Consider the following 17976-nt stretch of genomic DNA (forward strand, 5'->3'; position numbering starts at 1 on the left):
GTCATGTATCGAGGAAATCTGCAGCGGTCAAGCTGAGGGGAAGGTTAGTTTGATTTGCGCCGCAAGACTCACAGTTCCAAAGCGATGTATGGATCTATACGCTCCGAGAAGTCCTCTGTGATATCCTCCGCATTCACATCCTGATACTGAACCTTGTACGCGAGGTACTCGACGATCTTGAGGACGATGACTCCGCTGAGAAGGGAGGGATGTCAGTGACACTCGAGATTGGTGATGGGACGGGCGAGCTGGACGTACCGGTACTGGATCTTGCAAGAATTAGTCGTTGACTCTGAGAAGGCAGCTGGGCGAATGTCAGGCCACAAGACGCGAGCCTCACAACTCAGGCCCGCTCACCCTCCTCGTCCAGCATAGACTTCAGAATGTTGCTTGCACAGGCGACTTTTCGAGGCACGGAGAATGTAAAGCCGTCCTCTGACTCCAGCAGGACAAAGTCGGACTCAGCCATGGTTGAGAGAAGGATACGGCCTGTCTTCACGATCGACTCGTTGGTCTTGGACCCCCTCCTTGGATGTGCGCTATTAGATAACAGAAAGACAGAACACGGTCAAACCTCGAACTTTGCGATTACGGCATCCCTGACAACCGAAGTCACGGTCATTTGCACGGTGGTCCTGGAGTCCTAACTCTCACATCCTCTTGAAGTGAAGGACGATAGACATGCTAAATAGAGCACGATGATACGACAGAAACGACCGACTTTTACTTCTGCAGAGCTGGAGCTGCAGCTCGCCCAGGTGGGTTGCGGTCATCCACTTCCTGTCTGACCTCATGTCCAGATCACGCTTGATCCGACGTCGTCTACGGCTGAAAATCTCGAAGCTATAGCACCACTGATCAAGTCTGTCCAAGATACGGACTCGGAGCAGATATATCTGAGAAGCTTGGACACATTTGTAGAGGAGAAGGAGAAGGAAATTCAACAGATATGCGAGGGCAATTACGAGGTGGGAGACTAGCGACTAGACGACCGATGACGCCTGACTCATTCGAAGGATTTTGTATCGTCCGTATCAACACTTTTGACAATTCGTCAAGGAACAGGCCAGATAAAGAGGCGTATAGGGGAGCTTGATGGGCAGATGGGAGATGTTGGCAGGTCCTTGGGCGAAAAGGCGAGTGTCATCTTGTGCGGTGAGGCTCACCTATGAGAGCAGAAACGCGCACTGTTGGAGCAGAAGAAGGTGGCTCGGAATATGGATGATGCTATAGAAACCCTGCAGACATGCCTACGACTCTTGGATCTGGTTCACAGAGTCGGGGAGATGATCCGTGAGGGCAAATATTGGGGAGCGTTGAGGGTTAGGCTGGTTGTTGCCTGAGACTTGCTGATGACTCGCAGATGCTTGATGATCTCCTGCTGGTTCCCCCCCAATCCATCTCTCAGACTCCGTTCTACACCCACTTGTCCTCTTCCCTGCCATCCCTTCGAGTCGCTATCAAAGATGCCGTCACAGCTTCCACGAAATCTTGGCTATTTGAAGTTCGAGAATCTGGTGCACGAGTCGGCAAATTGGCTCTGGAGCACATGAGCTCGAGGATAAAGCGATGGAGGACGAAGAGGGAGAAAGAAGGCGGTGTCAAGCTCGCTCGTGTGGGCGGAGCGTTGGAAATGGTGTACAACGAGAGATTAGAGTGTAGGTTGAGAGTGTCGCTTTATGCTAACACTGCAGTCGACGCACTGAATAATGAGACTGTCAAGATGGACTTCAAGCCACTGTTCCAGTGTATGCACATATACGAGGCGCTAGGGGTCAAGTCAGAGTTACAGAAGAACTATCAGGAGGACAGAAAGGTGCGTCGGCGGCCATTTGCCCAGACTTATTGCTTTCCAGACCCAAGCCAACCTCATTCTCTCCTCGCGGACGTCCGTCACGCCAGCCAATCTTGTCAACATCCTCCCGACCTTGATGCAAGAACTGGTCGGATTCTTCATCATCGAACATCACGTCTTGGAGACGTCTCCGGACTTCCGGACACGGCTTGATGTCGATGAGCTCTGGGATGAGATGTGTAAACGGATAGTCGACATCATGGGTCAAGGTCTGAAGGGATGTGAGGAGCCTGAGGTGTTCTTGGGATGCAAGGGGAATGTCTTGCTATTCGTTCAGACTCTGGAGGTGAGCTTCACAGCTCACGATGCTTTTGCTTATGAGCCTAGGGCTATGGGTATGAGGTGGACGCATTGAATGGTCTCTTGATCACGCTCTTCGAGCGATACTCCGAGCTTCTGCTACGCAAATTCAGCATAGACTTTGATCAAGTGAGTGCACAAACGGCGAGCGTCTTCTTACTCGTCCAGATCGTCACGGAGGACGACAATCAGCCAATGATGGTGAACGATCAGATGGAGTTCGATCAACTCTCAAGTGTCTGCTGGCTTGCGACTGGAGAGGCAGAATCTCTGGCAACGTACGCGCCAGCCGCTGGGCAAAGCTGACATGTTAGGCAGAGCTTCCCTCAGTCCATGCCGTTCTCTCAGACGTATCCCATGTGCTGTATCAACATTCGTAATTTTGTCGATCAATTCTATCAATTCACGGACGGAGTAGACCAACAGCACGTCAACATTGACGAGGTCTTGCGCAAGGTGAGATAGCCGCCACCAATCTCGCTGAATCTTTAGTCTCTCGATGATCTCTTGACAGATCATGTCAGCGCACAGATAATCAAACGACTCACGGCGATGTCGAATCTTTCGCAGATTGCCCAGATCGTCGTCAACATCGAACACTTTGCGACGGCGTGTGACGAGCTCGAGACGGTGCTCATGGGCCTGAGGTAGGTTCTGCAAGCGCGTCAAGCTGATATCGTCCCAGAGCTACACAGCGAGGCGGTCCTGTCAAACTGAAATCGTCCGAGTCTTTCAAGTCTGCCCTCACAACCGCCGAGTCGCGAATCGACTCCGTAATTGCTTCCAAGCTAGATTCCTTCTTCGAACTCGCCGAGTACGACTGGCTGCCAGCAAGACCGCAATCGACCGCCGGGGAGCCCAGTACCTACGTCTTTGAAATGATCACTTTCCTGACTGCTTATGTGGACTCGGTCCTGCTCGGTTTGAACGAGTCAATTAAGACAAGAGCATATAAGAGTGCGCTTTCGAGGATCAACAATTGGTTGATGGTGAGTGCTGCGCAGCGGCTGGTGCTGAGATGCCTTAGGGTCTTCTGTGTGGCCAAACTGTACCTAGATACAACGAGTCTGCTCTCGCCAGCATAATGGGCGATGTGTCCTTCATCGAGATTGAAATTAAGCGTTTAGACCGGAAAGAGCTGGATTCTGTGTTCGATGAGGTCAAACAGGTGGGTAATCTCCTTCTCTGCGTCGCTGACGTGGCCAGACCATCAACATTATCCTCTCGGACGCTGTATCGGGCTATCTGGAGCCTTCTATCCGGTCCATCTCTTACTCCGCCGTAAAGCCCGCCAGGCTCAGTACGATCTTATTGAAGCTCTCAAGGGGATTCGGCACCTCAAATACGACTCAAGCACAGATGAGAGCGGAGAAGAGGCGCAAAGAAGCGGACGAGGTCGGAAGGTTGACAAGATGAGTCGTCACAGCGGGGATCTGTATCTAGGTTGTAAATATTATAGACACATCCCGGTCTCGGGTATGTCAAAAATCATTCACGTCATTTCTAATGACGATCATCATCGATCACATAGCATCTGCGTCTTCGAATCCCTTCGACGTGCATCTGCAGCCATGGCCAGCAGTATGCTGTCTCGGCGACTCGCTTCCACCTCCGCGGTAGGACGATCATCGAGTCGGAAGATCGTTCTCGTGGGCGCTGGATTCCTAGGTGAGCATCGCACATGTGCACATCTGAGAGATCAGCTTCGTACATCGCCAAGGCGCTGGTCATAGATCCAAAGAATCGGATCGTCCTGGTATCAAGACATCCAGAGAAGCGTGAGATGCCGTAAAGGATCGTCTGGCTTGACTAATAGTGTCATCGTCTCGCAGTCCATCACCGCCTCACCCATCTCGGGTCCCAGATCCTGCCTCCCGTCTCCTATGATCTCTCTTCGACCAATACTGCCCCGTTGAAAGATGTATTGAAGGATGCAGATGCCGTAGTCTCAATGGTCGGGTTACTGTCCGCCTCGGCATCTCAAATGGTAGAGATCCAACAGCGTGGAGCTGAACGAGTGCTCCAAGCGGCCATGGATCAAGGTGTCAAGAGAAAGGTATTAATCAGTGCCATCGGTTCAGATAGCAATGGTGAAACGCCATAGTATGTTCAACTCCACTCTATCAGGGTACCGAACATCTAGCTCATCTTCATCGACTTTAAGCGCCCGGACGAAAGCAGCTGCGGAGAAGGCTTTCTTGAGCGCCGATCCGACATCTACCATCATTCGACCGTCAATTATATTCGGCCCAGGCGACTCGTTCTTCACTGTGAGTTGAATACTAAGTCGTGCTCTGATCTTGCTCTAGCGATTCGCCTCCCTCGCCAAGTTCTTGCCGTTCCTACCCGTCTTTGGAGGCGGAACGACAAAATTCCAGTGAGTTGGGAACTCGCTCACCGACGGTTTACAACGTTCTAGGCCGGTGTACGCGGGGGATGTGGCGAGAGCTGTAGAGATCGCCTGTAGAGATGACCCGGAAGTGATCAAGCGAGTCGGAGGAAAGGTCATCGAGGCCGGCGGCCCGCGAGGTGGGTAGCTTCTTGACTTCAAGCTGTGGTACAAGCTGACTCGTCGCTCTAGTCATGCCTTATAAGGAGATCATGAAACTCACTCTCAAATATTCTGGGCTAGAGGGGCGAAGACTGATCTTGTCCCTACCGTATTGGGTCGGCATGATCCAAGGCTTCTTCCTGGAAAAACTGCCTGAGTCTCTTTTCACACTCACGCGGGATCAAGTGAGCTCAAGTGCCGATGGAGCACCTGCTGATCACTACAGGTCAAGCAGCTGAAGCGAGACAATGTCGTCACACCAGGTCCTGACGAAAATGCTTTCCAAAATCTTCTCGCATCTTTCCCTCCTCCCGGTCCATCCTCTGCCCCAACAGCGAGCGGAGCTAATCTCCGATCGGTGGAAGAGAGTCTACCTACATATCTTGGTTCTCGAACCCCTACGGAAAGTGGTAAGAGAACACATGGTCGTGGATCCTCCTTGAACGAAGACCAAGTCCGGCAAATGTCAAAAGGCAGATAGATAAAGATGGCATCGATACTTTCGGTGAGCGTACGACAGATATGTATGTAGCGATTAGGTGATATATAGATCCAAGTATGTCGACACTCTGTTTGGCAGACCTCCGCATCCGCGAAATCACGCCTCTGGCACCTCAACGGGCTCCAGATCTGGCAAATGATGCCGATAAGACTTGAGACGTTCCGTGATCCTCTCCTCTAGGTTCAGTTCGAGAGCGTGCGCGCTGAAATCTAATGTGTCAGCTGGTTCAAGGCAAGACTTGCAAAGTTGACTGACTGCCTCCTATCGCTGATTCGTCTAGATTCTAAGCACGGAGCTCCGGACTGTTCACTCACTTCATCTCATCTAGAACCCACTGCTCTCTCGTAGAAACATCCTTCTCCCTTTCGCCAACCGCCTCATACTTGTGCTTCAGCTCCCGACGCGCCTCTTCCAATCGATCCCACTCCCGATCACGTACCGCCTTCTCGAGATGATCTCCCTGTGCATCCTCGAGGTCTCCGGGCAAAGTTTGCGCCCAGCGATGCTGGACGGCGCCGAGCTTGAGTTGATCCCTCTCGCGTGTTGCCTGGTCTCGTAGCAGCAGAGCATGCGTCAGAGCGGCCATGATTGACTTATTCACTGCCACATGCAGCTCAGCGAGTATGACACTGAATCCGCCTTCAAACTCGCTCACTTTGCTCATCATCCGGATCATTGCCCTCCGATAAGATCCAGATCTCTCGCTCATGCTCCCCGTATCGACTTCTCATCAGACTCGCTCCATCTCCCAGTTCTTCGATCGACCACCAACGGGCCCCATCTGGTTGAGCAGCATGTGACGTCCAGAATCTCCAGCCGTCCATGGCAACATGAGGCGATCGAAAGCCTCTGGAAGGCATTTGGATGCTCATGTCGATGGGGTGAGCTAGAGGCGGAGGCAAGAGCATAGACAGCTGTCGGAGCAGGTGTGCTTGCCGAGCTAACAATTCTTCCTTTTGCTAATAAGGATCAGCATGCGAATCAGTCTCCTGCCTAACCCTCAAAGCCCTGTGTCGTCCCGTCAATGTCGGCAGATAGCCTTTCGGAATTCCCAGGATCAAAGCGATTAGACTGAGAGCGAGACAGACCCAGAGCAGAGGATGAGGCCGACCGTGAATCTGAAAGTATCGCGAGTATCTCTTCATGTTAGGCTCGACGGTACTGAGCTTGGGTCTTGCGGGGGATTCGCGCTCGGCCTGGCGAGTCACGGGTTCCCCCTTGATCTCCTCCGCGGGCATGAACGGTGCAGAGGGAGAAAAGTTGATTGACAAGCTTACGGGATTGCTTGAGACCGGGGGCACGGACCGTATTGTAACTTGTGGAACTTCAGGCAGTTTCGGAGGATCAGCAGTGAGCTTGGCTCGGTATATTTGGTCCATGCTGAGGTGAGAATGCGGCTGATACAGGTGAGGATGATGAAGAAGTCTTGAGGACAGATTCATACTAGGTCCTGGCTTAGCGAGCGGGCCACGAGGCAGAAAGGATGATGTCAAGCGGCTCTGAGAGTGCATGTTACATGAACATGCCCGTTGGAGCTTTACGACTACGATTGCCTGGCGACGGAACAGGCTGTGTATCTCGACCGACATTATTCTCCACCTGAGCTGGGGTTATCGTGAAAGGCCTGGGCGAAGGCTGTATATCTTCCACGCTCGACATGACTGCGTTTGTCAGTGCCGAGATCGATGAATCTCGCTTACAATCTCTGAACTCCTGTTCAACCTCTTCGTTGGTTTGTTTCCTCTTTCCTTTTCTGCCCATCAGAGCTTCTCTCCAGCTAACTTTTCTATACTCTTCGGCCTTCCCATCGGTACCAATCTCCACCTTTCTTCTTTCTCTCAGGCCAACCAATTCCAACTCTTGCCGTATCTCAGAATCACTTAATTCTTCACCCAATCTGACCCGTTCAATCATCCTTTCCAAGCTGTGTATCTGTTGCGTCGCTTTCACTTTGAATTCTAGTGATGTTGTCTTGATGGTCAACATTTGGGCAGCGAGAGAAGTGATAATCGTCCACGCTATGACGGTCGGGAGAGCTGGTCGAAACCGTGCCCAATACGATAATCCTTCAGGATTCGGATTGAAAGTGGAATTTGCTCGGCGTTGAGACGCTAGTGACGCTCGATGCAAGCGGAGCAGGAGGAAAGGCGAAGGTCCTGGACGCATGGCTGAATGACCCAACTCGGAATTCGTTGTCAAGATTGAGTCAAATATTGCATCACAACAGCGAGGAGACTTTCTGAAAATGAGAACCAAGTCAAAATTAAAAGTAAAATTGGTTGACCCAGAGTCCAGGAAAATCCGACTGTCTTTTCTTACAACGATGAGAACCGTCACGCAGAATGATCCAAGAAGCAGTCCGTCTATAAGCGTCTATATTGAGAGAAGGATACAAGAGTCATACACTAAACCACGCCGAGCCATCATAACGATGTCATCGAGAAGGACGGTCCAGAATTATCTTCGGATCCCGTGTCGTCACCGTCGGATACTCGTCGCACTTTTTTCCCAGCAGACATCGACAAAGGTCTAGTCGACTTTGACTTGGTCGAGCTCCGACGAGAAGGGGTGTCTTTGGGATTGGACGTTCGATTCCTGTATGTCAGCCATCAAATCATTGAATTTGCCCCACCTCTTCTTGATCACATCAGTCTTGAGAGAGAGCGGCCGGACCACGCCGTGCAATTTCTGATCATGGTCAGCGCAGACTCTTTTACCGCACTCACGTAGAACAGACCACACGCATTACACAGCGGATGCCCCTCCGCGTCCCGTCGCCACAATGGAGTCACCGTACTCTGACAATTCGAACACATCGTTCCACTACCTTCAGGATGCATGATACTGCCCGGGCTATCGTCAGATGGTGCCTCAGGGGAGGCAGCTTTTGACAGAGCTCGAAGTCCCTGGAGGTTTGGCGAACTGTTGGATCTTGGCGGGGGCCGCTTGACCTCGACAGGCTTGCCTCCGAGCACTTTTGGCAGTGGCCTGACAGAGGCCTGAGGCGTAGGCTGGACCGATGGCGAAGACACAGGCGGTGAGGCTGGACTGGGCTCTCCACCATTTGGCAGTAAATGAGGAGGAATTGATCCGAGAATCTGAGACGGGTTGATGTGAGTGAATGGTGAGGCAGTGGCATTGGCATTGAGGTACATGTGCATGAGCTGTTGAAAGTCGAACGGGCTCTCAGTGGATTGATTCGCTACTTGATTGGCGAGCTCTACGGCAGTCGCAGGGTCCAGGGTTGGGGCTGGCGAATTGTAAGTCGAAGGTACTGTACTTGCAGGTGCGCTGGTCCATGAGTCCGCTACGCTCGCGCTACCTGCCATGTCGAAGAGATTATCGTACGAGCTCGGATAGTTGAACGTAAAGTTTGCGCTGGGGAAGTCGGAACCGGCACGACGATGGGGCGATGCCTCAGCATGACGCTTCCGAGGATTTGCAGGTGGCGGCATAAGGTCCTCTTCTGTAGGTCGAAGAGTGTGATCGAAACTGGTCTTTCGCACTCGTCGCGGGAGGTATCCATACTGTGGATGGTAGTTCTCCTCTGTTTGAGAGTAGAGACCGGGTCCGGAAATACCGGGGAGAGTTGGTGCGATATGGAGCGGATTGCTAGTCATCGACAGCATGAGCTGCTGGAGCTGATCACCAAACTCGACTTGGTCCACCGGTGCCGAGCTTGCAAAGAGATCCGCCGAGGGAAAAGCGTTCGTCACGGGCATCGTAGAAGGAGCAACGTTAGGCATTTGAGGTTTGATGCTTGATGGCGTGATGGTGGACTGTGACCAAGACGCCGATGGGGCTGTACTGGGCATGGTCTGAGCCAACAGATTGTGTGCGTGCGCCTCATCTCCGGCCACGAGGGCTGAGCGATTACCTGTGAAGGCAGGCCTTGAACGTGATCGTGACTGAGCTCGCCAGTCCATTGCCATACGGGACCGAGATCGGCTCTGTGCGCGCCAATCCATCTCCATCGAGCTGAAAGTCAGCAATTGACATCAAACGTGACTCACTCTGACTTGTCTCCGAAACCAACGACTCTCGATTTCCCCTTGCTCCGCCCTCGCTCCTGTTCTGGCAGTGCCTTGAGCTCATCCGTCTCCTCGTCCTCCGTCTTGATTGACTGAGCAGCAGCGGCATCTTCCTGTTTCTTCAGGGTTAGATGCATCAACCGCCAGGTCAAGTTCTCCATTCTCGCCCCATTTGGCAGATTCTCTCGATTCTGCGCGTAAGCCTTCCAGACCTGAGTCGCAAGCGGATCCTTCTTCGCCGCTTCCTCCGGAGACAGCGCTGAAGTCAAAACAGGACTACCACCACGCTCTCGTGATGGTCGACGGGACATTGGCCTGCTGAGCGGTGTAGTAGCCTTCTTGAACAGTTGATCATTCAAAATGTCTGAAACAATATTACTCGACTTTGGAGGTGGACGCGGTTTCGGTGGTGACGCAACGGATGATGGAGTGGTGTCTGCGATGGAAGACGGCTGGGTCGAGAAGGCTTGCTGAGCCTGTTGCGCTTGTTGCCCAAGACTCATGCCAATGCCCATGCCAACTCGAATGGCCATTTCCAATCCGGCACTTCCAAATTGTGACAACTGCTCCAGTGAGAAGCCGGCAGGGATCGGTGGAAGATTTGCCAAAAGGTTGGGCTGCGCTTGGACTGAAGAAGGTCCAGCAGAGGAGGCAGGTGAGTTGTGAAAACTACGGGGACTCGGATGAGCTGAACTGGGCAGCGTGGGCGCTTCAGCCCTCTGCGGCGCAAAAGGTGTCTTGAAGGAGTTGGACAGGGTGCTGCTGGAAGCATAAGAGGGGACACTGGATGGTGTAGTTTGAGCAGTCTGAGCGGGAGCTGCGGGCCAGGTTGGAGCCATGGGGAACTGATTGTGATTCGGTGGCGGGACATACTGCTCAGTTTGCTTCTGAGCCATCAAACGACTGAGCATGCTCTCGGCAGATCCTTGCGGGAATAAACCAGGAGCAAGTTGCTGCTGCATCGGCGGCGGTGGGGGCGGAGCAGGGACAGGCGCTGGCGCTGGCACTGGGACCGTTGATTGAGACCGCACGAGTTCCGCCAATGCCTCGAAGACCGATGGGTCTAGTCCGGGATCTTCCAACGGTGGAGGCGCAAGCTGGGTATTCATCCAGTCCTGATTGCCGCCGGCGGATGGAGGCTGCGCATTCTGGAAGTACCAAGAGGACGGGGGCGGGTCCAATGGTGTGGTAGAGCCTGACAACGGATGAGGTTTGGAGACCACTGGAAAGGAAGAGGACAATGGGGAAGCCTGAGCAGGTGTATAGTACAAACCTCCGCTACTAGCAGCACTGGACGCGAGGGCAAGATCAAAAGGTGTTACTGGAGCTGAATTGGTGGCGATGGAAGCTTGATCTGGGAAATAGATTGATCCTTCCCTGCTTCGACTACTTGATCCCACATTCATACTGCCCATTCGAGAACCACTGGGTGACATGTTGGGAGTTGGAGGGTTCGATCGGCGCATCGGTGGAGGGACGTCTCGAGGCGTAGGTCTTCTGACATGATTACTATCGACATTAGCAGGCAGGGTTGGTTGTTGTCTCGTTGTTGCTTGACCTCCTCCGCCCCCTGAATCCACTGTGAATGGTCCCTTTTTGGACCCAGGTCCCGTCTTCCAAGTCGGCTTTTCCATCTTTCCAGGCTTCTTTACACTGGCTGATGCAGCTCTAGCAGCTACCGCCGAGGATGTACCAGATGTAGTGGAAGCGGCCGCTGGTTTGGGAAGGAGCGGTCGAAGTTTTGTACTTGTCGAAGTCCCACTTGAGGCGGGTGAAGACTTGGACGAAGTGGTCGACCGTGGAGAAGGACCAGCGGCAGAGGCTGAAGAAGGGGAAGGAGAGGAGAAGATGGGTGCGGGTGTTATGGTGATTCGAGTGAGAGGGGGTTAAAGATACACAGAGAGAGAGAGAGGGGGGGGAAGAGAGAAGAGGAATAGAAGGCGCCGATGTCGAGGGTGACTTGATGGTCGAGGAGTTTCTGACACAGAGGCGAGAGCTGTGAAAGGGGGAGGAATCTTGCGTCAGCGGTGTTTGTAGAATGTACGCTGTGAAAGGGAGGGCAGAGAGTATATAGGTGACACAGAAGGAGGTCCAAGCGACTATAAGGATCACCAGAATGACTCCTCCTTAAACTCGAGATGCAGCTGAACGACCATGTCATAAACTTCGTATATCCTTTCGTCAATAAGTCACACCATCCGCCGCCAGGCTTTATCCCCACAAACGACGCATCTCAGGGGTTTTTTGTGAAAAGGCCAACTAATGACTCACTGGTAGACGCTCAGCCTTTTGTCGTATGCCAAAGGTGGTGAGGCAGATGCCCAACAGCCAATTGATCGTCGCCCGAGTGGTGGTGGGTCAGTGTGGGATCTGATGAAATGGACTTGGCTTGGGAGATGGGGGAGGGAGCCAGCTAGCTGTTCCGGATGAATTGGAATTTTTTGAGTGGAAAGATCGGGTTGACTCGGGTCAGCTGCCCCTGGCTGTTGCTGGCTGGCTGTTGGCTGAATTTCCTCGTTTCTGTAGATCTGATCTTGTCGGTTCACTGGCACAATTCGCATTCGACAAGCGCAGTGGGACAGTAGCTCGAATCTGCAGCAGTATCGAAATGGAATGAGAGCGTGCGTTGACTGGTGGGCGAGCCCTTTCATACGACGTTCACCGGCCGAGTTCTCGCTACCATAGACATCCTCTTCGCCACACCTTATATCAAATAGCTATAATAGGCAAAAAAAGAAGACTGCCATCGATCATCTCTTTTGTCCCACGTTATGAATAGTCTTGGACCCAGAAGCAGCTTCAACTTGCTCAAGATGGTCCTGAATACAGAAACGATGGGGGATCAGCTCGGCCTACCATCTGCATGCCTGGAAGGCTCACCCTGATCCACTGCTCTCTTTGCTCCGGAATATGGTCAAACTGCCTGTAACGTTTGTCCCGCTTATAACGCTTTCAGCCCGTGGTAACATTGATCGTATCGTACTCGACTCACCCGTAGAACCGACTTGATCTCTTCCAGGTTGATTTGTCGACCCAGAGCCGTGATATCTGCATCTCCACCTTCCCCCAATCCTTCTCCATCGTCCATCTCATCTTCTTTGACTTTGGCAGCTTCTTCGTCTAGTGTCTTTTTCCTCATCTTGCTCCAGAAGTCTACAAACGAATTATCACCCAGCATCTCGTCAAAATCCCGACGAGCATCGGCAAGTCGGGACTGTTTCCATTCGTCAAACCTCGCTTCCAGGGCGTCAGGGGAGAGCTGTAGCCGCTTGACTAGCGGGTCATCAATGATGTGAGGATAGACTGATTCGTAGGACGTGTCGAGGGATGGGAAATTTGCCTCGAACAATGAGTGCAGAGCGTTGGACCGCTTAGAGGAAATGCGAGTGACGTGTTCGCCAAACATGCGCTGCTTGTCGTGAGAAGACAGAGATGGATGGTTGAATCGCGGATCGGCTGAGAGAAATTGAACAGCTTGGGTCCAAGGGATTTCGTGATCTCTGACTTGATCCACCAGTAGACTGCCAAACAGTCTTTGGGCCTCTTCTCGACCTGCACCTGCACGACTCTTGTCCATTTCTTTTGCCATTCGACCCTGCTCTTCCTTCACACGGGACTCTCGCTCCTTCAAGCTCGCTGCGGCCTTTTCCTGCCTGGCCTTGAGTTTCCGTTCGGCGGCCTGTTCGGGGGTCTCGTCTGCCGGGACGCTCTCAAGCTTCTTCACATGAGTGTTGTACAGCTCTTCTCGCAACGAGCTCGAGCCCACCGCATCGTACCGTGGATCGCTCGAGATGCCCTTTTTGACATTAGACCAGACGCTATCGGGCTTGATATCCGTCTCCGCCAGCAATTCGTTGAAATCCGTTTCGGCGCGCTGAGCATCTGCCCGTTTACGTTCACCAAGTTCCCGAAGGTGGACCTTGAACGTCTTTTCCCTCTCTCGATCATCCCTTCCATACGAGTAGAATCGCTTATCCCGCTTCCACTGACGTTTGAAATCGTCGAATCGCGTCCGTGTACTCGTCACCTGTTCTCGCATCAGAGCTTTGTATTCCTTCTCCGGGTCCGATTCAGTCGTCTTCGTGGCCTTTCCAAGTCGCCTCGCTCGACCGACATCACGACAGTAGTCTTCGTAAACTTCTCGTCGATCTTTGGCGGACGACAAGAGAATGTATCGAGGGTCGTTGATGAACAATGGTAAGGACTGATCCCAAGGTGTAAAGGGTGAAATATCCTTTTCCGCCAAAAGAGCACGAAACAATGCTTTACCTTCTTCTAAAGACACATTGACCTTGTCAGGGACAGCAAAGACCTTTTGAGCCGCAGCTTGTTCCTCTTCTTTGGTATGTTGAGCATCCTCCGCCCGATCTTCTTGAGCTTTGGCGTCGGCTTCTGCGAATTCGGCGGCGACAGCTTTCATCCAAGCCGCTTCGTCCTGTTCGTCTGCTGGTCCGTACGTTTCTTCTTCTTCTTCTCGTCTTTCACCGCCCTCGTCATCCCCGTCCGTCTTGGCTCTCTTCGCCGAAGCGGCAGTCTCCTCGGCCTTGCGCTTCCTGTTCGCCTCGACTTCCTCTCGTATCCTTTTTTTCTCCGCTTCGATCTCTGCTCTGATACGCTCTTCTTCTAACTCCTTCTCCCTCGCTAAGGCAGCAGCGGCCTCTTGCTCATCCTTTTCGAGAGCTTCCACTTCTACCTTTATCTCTTCGGGGATCGTCCACTCTGATCTTTTGGACTCCTTTTCAAAGTAAAACACATTCCCTTCATTAGTCTTGATCCGTTGCCATGTCGTTCCGGGGATAGACACTTTATCTTTGGCCTTTTCCTTCTTCTTCTTCTTTGGAGCCTCAGCAGTGGAGGATGAAGCGACGGCGTTTCCATTGGCGATGAACGTCGGGCGAGTGTAAGTCGATTCTTTGGTATTACTGTTGTAGTAATATTTCGTTCGACCATCTGGAGCTGATAACATCAGCAGGGGGCCAACTCAGGGGCATACCCACCTAGATGTTCGGTCCATCCTGGGGGTAGAGGAGGAGCAAAATTAGGCATCAGCGTAGGTGGAGGTGGTGGAAATGCTCCGTAGGCTGGAAATCCCATCCCAGGTTGAGCTTGGAATGGAGCTCTGGAGGAAAAATCAGTCAAATCAACAGGAGCAGACTGCCGACAACCTACCCTGCAGGCGGACCCGGCGGTCTAGCCATGCCATTGGATGGAAACGATGGCGGGGCGCCTGGTGGTGGTCCAGGTGGACCGTTAGGGGCAGCCATGTTGGAATTTGTAGGCCATAGAACAATTGACAGTCTGTCCCGACCAAATGCTCAACATCATGAATCAGAAATTTTGCTTCCGTCCCACGGCAACTTGCTCGGGTGTCTCGATGGCAGTCAAATTGCATGGTGCGACAAACTCGAGTGCATAGACTAGATCTGGTATGATGGATCTACCTACTGTCTCTCCCTACCACTTCATAGAGTTTTCAATGATTCCAGTGAGCTGTTCCACTTGTTCCGCAGTCTCGCTAGAAAGAAGCGGGGCGAGGTCCAAGACTCGGCGTTGAGGCAGCGCTCCTTGCACGAGCTAGGAGGAGGTCAGCCTAGTACGTGTGACGAATCGCTCACCGATGAAATGTCCTCATTGAGGTATCCAACACCTTGAAGGCCTCTCGGCACCTCTACGAGGTCCAAGAACCTCCTCACTTCTTCTCCCAGGACCCTTCCTATATCCTCATCTCTGACTCTGTCTAGTTCTCCCGCTCGATCTCCCATGAATACCGCGGCCGCCTCTCGATGTCTTTGAGGAGAAGCAGGAGCTGTAAATTCGAAGACTGCCGGGGCGGTCAAAGAGACTGCTACTCCATGCGGGATCAAAGCAACGTTGGGATCGTAAGAAGGGTGCATGTATTGCCTCTCCTTTGCCCTCGCCTTGTTGAGGGAAGAAATGGGGTAAGAGAACGCGTGGGGCATGTGGACACCTGCGTTGCCGAATCCAATTCCTGCTGATGAAGCTGCCAAGAGCATCTGTTGTCTAGCTTCGACGTCACCGGGATCTCGAGCGATTCTTGGGAGATATTTGACGGTCTGCTTCAGGGCCCAGAACGAGAAGATGTCAGAGATGGGATTGGATCCTTGGTAAGCGGGTCGAAGGAGTGGGTTGGCAGGCCGAGGCGAACGCTCAGAGTATGGGATGGCTGTCCAGCTTTCCAACGAATGGAACAGGACATCAAGACCTGCACTGATGGCTACGTGTTTGGGACACGTGGCTGTGTTATCCAGATCGACGATTCCAAGAGTTGGCTTCAAGGCTCGAGACGCGATACCAGTCTTGAATTTTTTAGCTTTGATGTCCAAGATGGCAGTTCCGGTCGTCTCTGAACCTGTACCCGCGGTTGTAGGGATGGCGATGATCGGGCTAAGTTTTTTATCGATCGGTCGACCTTTGCCAATTGGAGCGTTGATAAAGTCCATGAGATCCGCTTCGGGATAGTTGGCAAACAGGTTGGCAGCTTTCGCAGTATCCATGACAGATCCACCTCCAACGGCCAAAAAGTGAGTAATGTTGGAATTTCTCGTCCAGTCGATCGCATTCTACCAAACGTCAATGGAGTCTTCCTTCCGAGCCCCCTCTCTACTCACCCTCCAGGAATCATCGGTGGGCTCTACAGAGACTTTGTCGAACAGTTGCCAGTCCAAGCCTTCCCTCTTTAAACTCGCCTCCACCTTTTGCATGACTGCTAAGTGAGCTACGTTCTTGTCCGTGAACACTCCGATCTTGGCGTTGTGTCGTTCAGAAGGTGGCAGACTATTGATCATGTTGGCAAGATCCATACCGACCTCATTGGTCGCTCCAACTCCGAATCTTAGATTTGAAGCAGCCATCTGATCCCCCTTCAGTGCATGCTCTCAACATGTCAAGAACTCACCTCGAAAGCATATTCGCTCTTTCCCGGTGGCATCCCGATGGGCATGTCAGCGGGGGTCGCAAGACTGCGATGAGCAGATCCATGTGTCCTCCCGCATCCTCGGCAGCCTTGATGTGTGGTAGCGGACAAAAGTCGCACGACTGAGGCTCGTGATGCTGGCATATTGGCGAATGTATGTTCAAAGATCAATGGTGCAGCGACCGGTTTTATTAATGTTAGAATTCAGGAGAGCCGGATGCATCTATCTGCAAGCGACGGATCTTAGCCGGACCCAGATGGTGGACGTCACGTGAGGTGGGGAACCGCGGGGATCTCATATTCTGATCAGCGGCGGTTTGTGGCAGAGGCGTGGCAGACAGGGGCAACGCAGACGAGGGACCTGTGACCTCCCAAGGGCCTCCTTTAGGGCGTAGAGCAGGCCGGGACCGGTATGACACAATGCAATCCCTGTCGGGATCCCCGTCGATCCGATAAGAAGCATGCATATGATAAAGTACTTTAGTGTTTCAGCACAGAGTATCGATCATTTTGAGGCGAGTTCAGTTAGTGTGATTAAGACGAGTTGAGCTTCCGGTCTACCCATAGCATACTGTACCTGTCAGCGTTGGGCTGGACTGCTGTACTCACCGGTGGCTGGACCATCCGGCGCCAATAGCTCGCGAAGTTAAGCAGAGCCGATCGCTCTGGCATAGTCCTAAGGAGGCGCTCATCAACACTGAATCCCCACTCCCATTGTATGCTGGAAATCACTGACAGAGGCATTCGCTGAAACACTCTCTTCTGTAGTAATCGTATCAACGTCTGAACTTCCACTAACCAAGGCGTGACTCCTGACGGACCCATGGTTAGAACCAGGCCATCCATAAGTCGATTCAAGCAATCAAGACTGGGTGAAGCGGGTCAGCGACCTATGACTGAGCTCGAACGCCCTAACGCTCACTACTTGATCACCATCCCAAAATGCGGATTTAGCACTGGAGCACTCTTGAGCTGTTGCAATTCCCCTTGAACGCTTAAAGAGACCATACCTGCCGCTCCGACCCCCAGACCTCCTCCAAACATCGCTGCAATATTGTCAAACATGCCTTCCCTCTCGTTTCTGGGCGGCCAGTGTGACACCCAGAATTGCTCCAAGTCGACCGGGGCGGCGGTCTTGGTCTCTTGCGGTGTGGGCTTGGTCTCTATGCTGGAGGACTTGGATTCTGCCTTGATCTGTAATGAAGCACTTGGAAGGCGGGAACGAGCGAGAGCTTGATACTTAGCCCAATCTTGCTGTTCTTGCTCTTCGATGGACGTCAGGCTTGTAACCGTTTCTCGCACCGCCAGACCGTCACAAGAATTTCTCGAAGCAGATTCAGTAAAAGTCTGCGGCGTACCAGTGGGTGGAGCCGAAGGTGATACGGTAGACGAAGCTTTTGATCTGCTCTGGTCAGTGTTGGGAGTGATTGGGTGTTGTTGCCCCGTATCGATGGTCAGTGGCGATGGAAGAGAACTTGAACTTTTGATGCCTGTGTAAAAGGCCGACGTCAGTGAAACATTCAACCGGGAGTGTTTTCGAGCTCCGATCCTCCTCCGACAGTGTATTATGGACTTTGCAAGAGACTCGCCAGAGACACGCATCACAGCGCAGGGGGAAAGTCTGTCGGAGATTCAAGAGTTGTCAAACTCGCCTCTTTTGACAGACCGTACTGGGGAGGCGGTGACTTGAGGCGTTTGAGGTAGAAGGCGAGGGATAGCAGGAAAGTCATGGTGGGTGTTGCTGGCATCGAGGGGTGAATGAGGAGTATCCGGCACGAAGGGGAGTGAAAAAGTCTGCAAGCT

General features: G+C 52.6%; 8 protein-coding genes across 8 annotated transcripts; 2 read left to right on the top strand and 6 right to left on the bottom strand.

The window, feature by feature from the left end:
• Position 1: 1 nt before the first annotated feature.
• On the bottom strand, positions 2-622 carry BD324DRAFT_651254 (putative transcriptional elongation regulator; the record flags this gene model as incomplete). The annotated part of the gene is made up of 5 exons (XM_022018300.1): positions 2-32; positions 73-195; positions 259-304; positions 358-527; positions 582-622. The coding sequence occupies 5 exons, from the start codon at positions 620-622 to the stop codon at positions 2-4; spliced, it is 411 nt and encodes a 136-aa protein (XP_021870839.1).
• On the top strand, positions 596-3657 carry BD324DRAFT_627120 (putative exocyst complex subunit Sec15). Its single transcript, XM_022015966.1, has 14 exons — positions 596-758; positions 801-968; positions 1017-1136; positions 1179-1322; positions 1364-1658; positions 1695-1816; positions 1857-2141; positions 2183-2284; positions 2324-2433; positions 2470-2611; positions 2648-2802; positions 2841-3144; positions 3183-3323; positions 3362-3657. Exons 1-14 carry the CDS (start codon positions 699-701, stop codon positions 3569-3571), a joined length of 2358 nt encoding a protein of 785 aa, XP_021870840.1. The 5' UTR covers positions 596-698; the 3' UTR covers positions 3572-3657.
• An 81-nt stretch (positions 3658-3738) lies between these two features.
• Positions 3739-5605, top strand: BD324DRAFT_675372 (hypothetical protein; the record flags this gene model as incomplete). The annotated part of the gene is made up of 8 exons (XM_022018951.1): positions 3739-3823; positions 3859-3933; positions 3988-4258; positions 4320-4425; positions 4465-4532; positions 4575-4684; positions 4737-4891; positions 4933-5605. 8 exons carry the CDS (start codon positions 3739-3741, stop codon positions 5185-5187), a joined length of 1125 nt encoding a protein of 374 aa, XP_021870841.1. The 3' UTR covers positions 5188-5605.
• A 1115-nt stretch (positions 5606-6720) lies between these two features.
• On the bottom strand, positions 6721-7374 carry BD324DRAFT_651258 (hypothetical protein; the record flags this gene model as incomplete). Its single annotated transcript, XM_022018301.1, has 2 exons — positions 6721-6869; positions 6909-7374. 2 exons carry the CDS (start codon positions 7372-7374, stop codon positions 6721-6723), a joined length of 615 nt encoding a protein of 204 aa, XP_021870842.1.
• Positions 7287-11131, bottom strand: BD324DRAFT_466949 (hypothetical protein). The gene is made up of 3 exons (XM_022012865.1): positions 9222-11131; positions 7935-9186; positions 7287-7896 (listed from the first exon to the last, which is right to left on the bottom strand). Exons 1-3 carry the CDS (start codon positions 10871-10873, stop codon positions 7738-7740), a joined length of 3063 nt encoding a protein of 1020 aa, XP_021870843.1. The 5' UTR covers positions 10874-11131; the 3' UTR covers positions 7287-7737.
• An 804-nt stretch (positions 11132-11935) lies between these two features.
• Positions 11936-14522, bottom strand: BD324DRAFT_467240 (hypothetical protein). The gene is made up of 4 exons (XM_022012866.1): positions 14409-14522; positions 14237-14358; positions 12232-14195; positions 11936-12179 (listed from the first exon to the last, which is right to left on the bottom strand). Exons 1-4 carry the CDS (start codon positions 14501-14503, stop codon positions 12048-12050), a joined length of 2313 nt encoding a protein of 770 aa, XP_021870844.1. The 5' UTR covers positions 14504-14522; the 3' UTR covers positions 11936-12047.
• Positions 14523-14607: 85 nt separating this feature from the next.
• On the bottom strand, positions 14608-16364 carry BD324DRAFT_627140 (alcohol dehydrogenase). Its single transcript, XM_022015967.1, has 4 exons — positions 16156-16364; positions 15869-16111; positions 14855-15820; positions 14608-14813 (listed from the first exon to the last, which is right to left on the bottom strand). The coding sequence occupies exons 1-4, from the start codon at positions 16315-16317 to the stop codon at positions 14694-14696; spliced, it is 1491 nt and encodes a 496-aa protein (XP_021870845.1). The 5' UTR covers positions 16318-16364; the 3' UTR covers positions 14608-14693.
• Positions 16365-16622: 258 nt separating this feature from the next.
• Positions 16623-17296, bottom strand: BD324DRAFT_627141 (hypothetical protein). The gene is made up of 4 exons (XM_022015968.1): positions 17096-17296; positions 16910-17041; positions 16783-16849; positions 16623-16744 (listed from the first exon to the last, which is right to left on the bottom strand). The coding sequence occupies exons 1-4, from the start codon at positions 17236-17238 to the stop codon at positions 16679-16681; spliced, it is 408 nt and encodes a 135-aa protein (XP_021870846.1). The 5' UTR covers positions 17239-17296; the 3' UTR covers positions 16623-16678.
• Positions 17297-17976: the final 680 nt, after the last annotated feature.

Source organism: Kockovaella imperatae (genome assembly GCF_002102565.1).
Source record: "Kockovaella imperatae strain NRRL Y-17943 chromosome Unknown BD324scaffold_7, whole genome shotgun sequence".
Taxonomy (NCBI): Eukaryota; Fungi; Basidiomycota; class Tremellomycetes; order Tremellales; family Cuniculitremaceae; genus Kockovaella; species Kockovaella imperatae.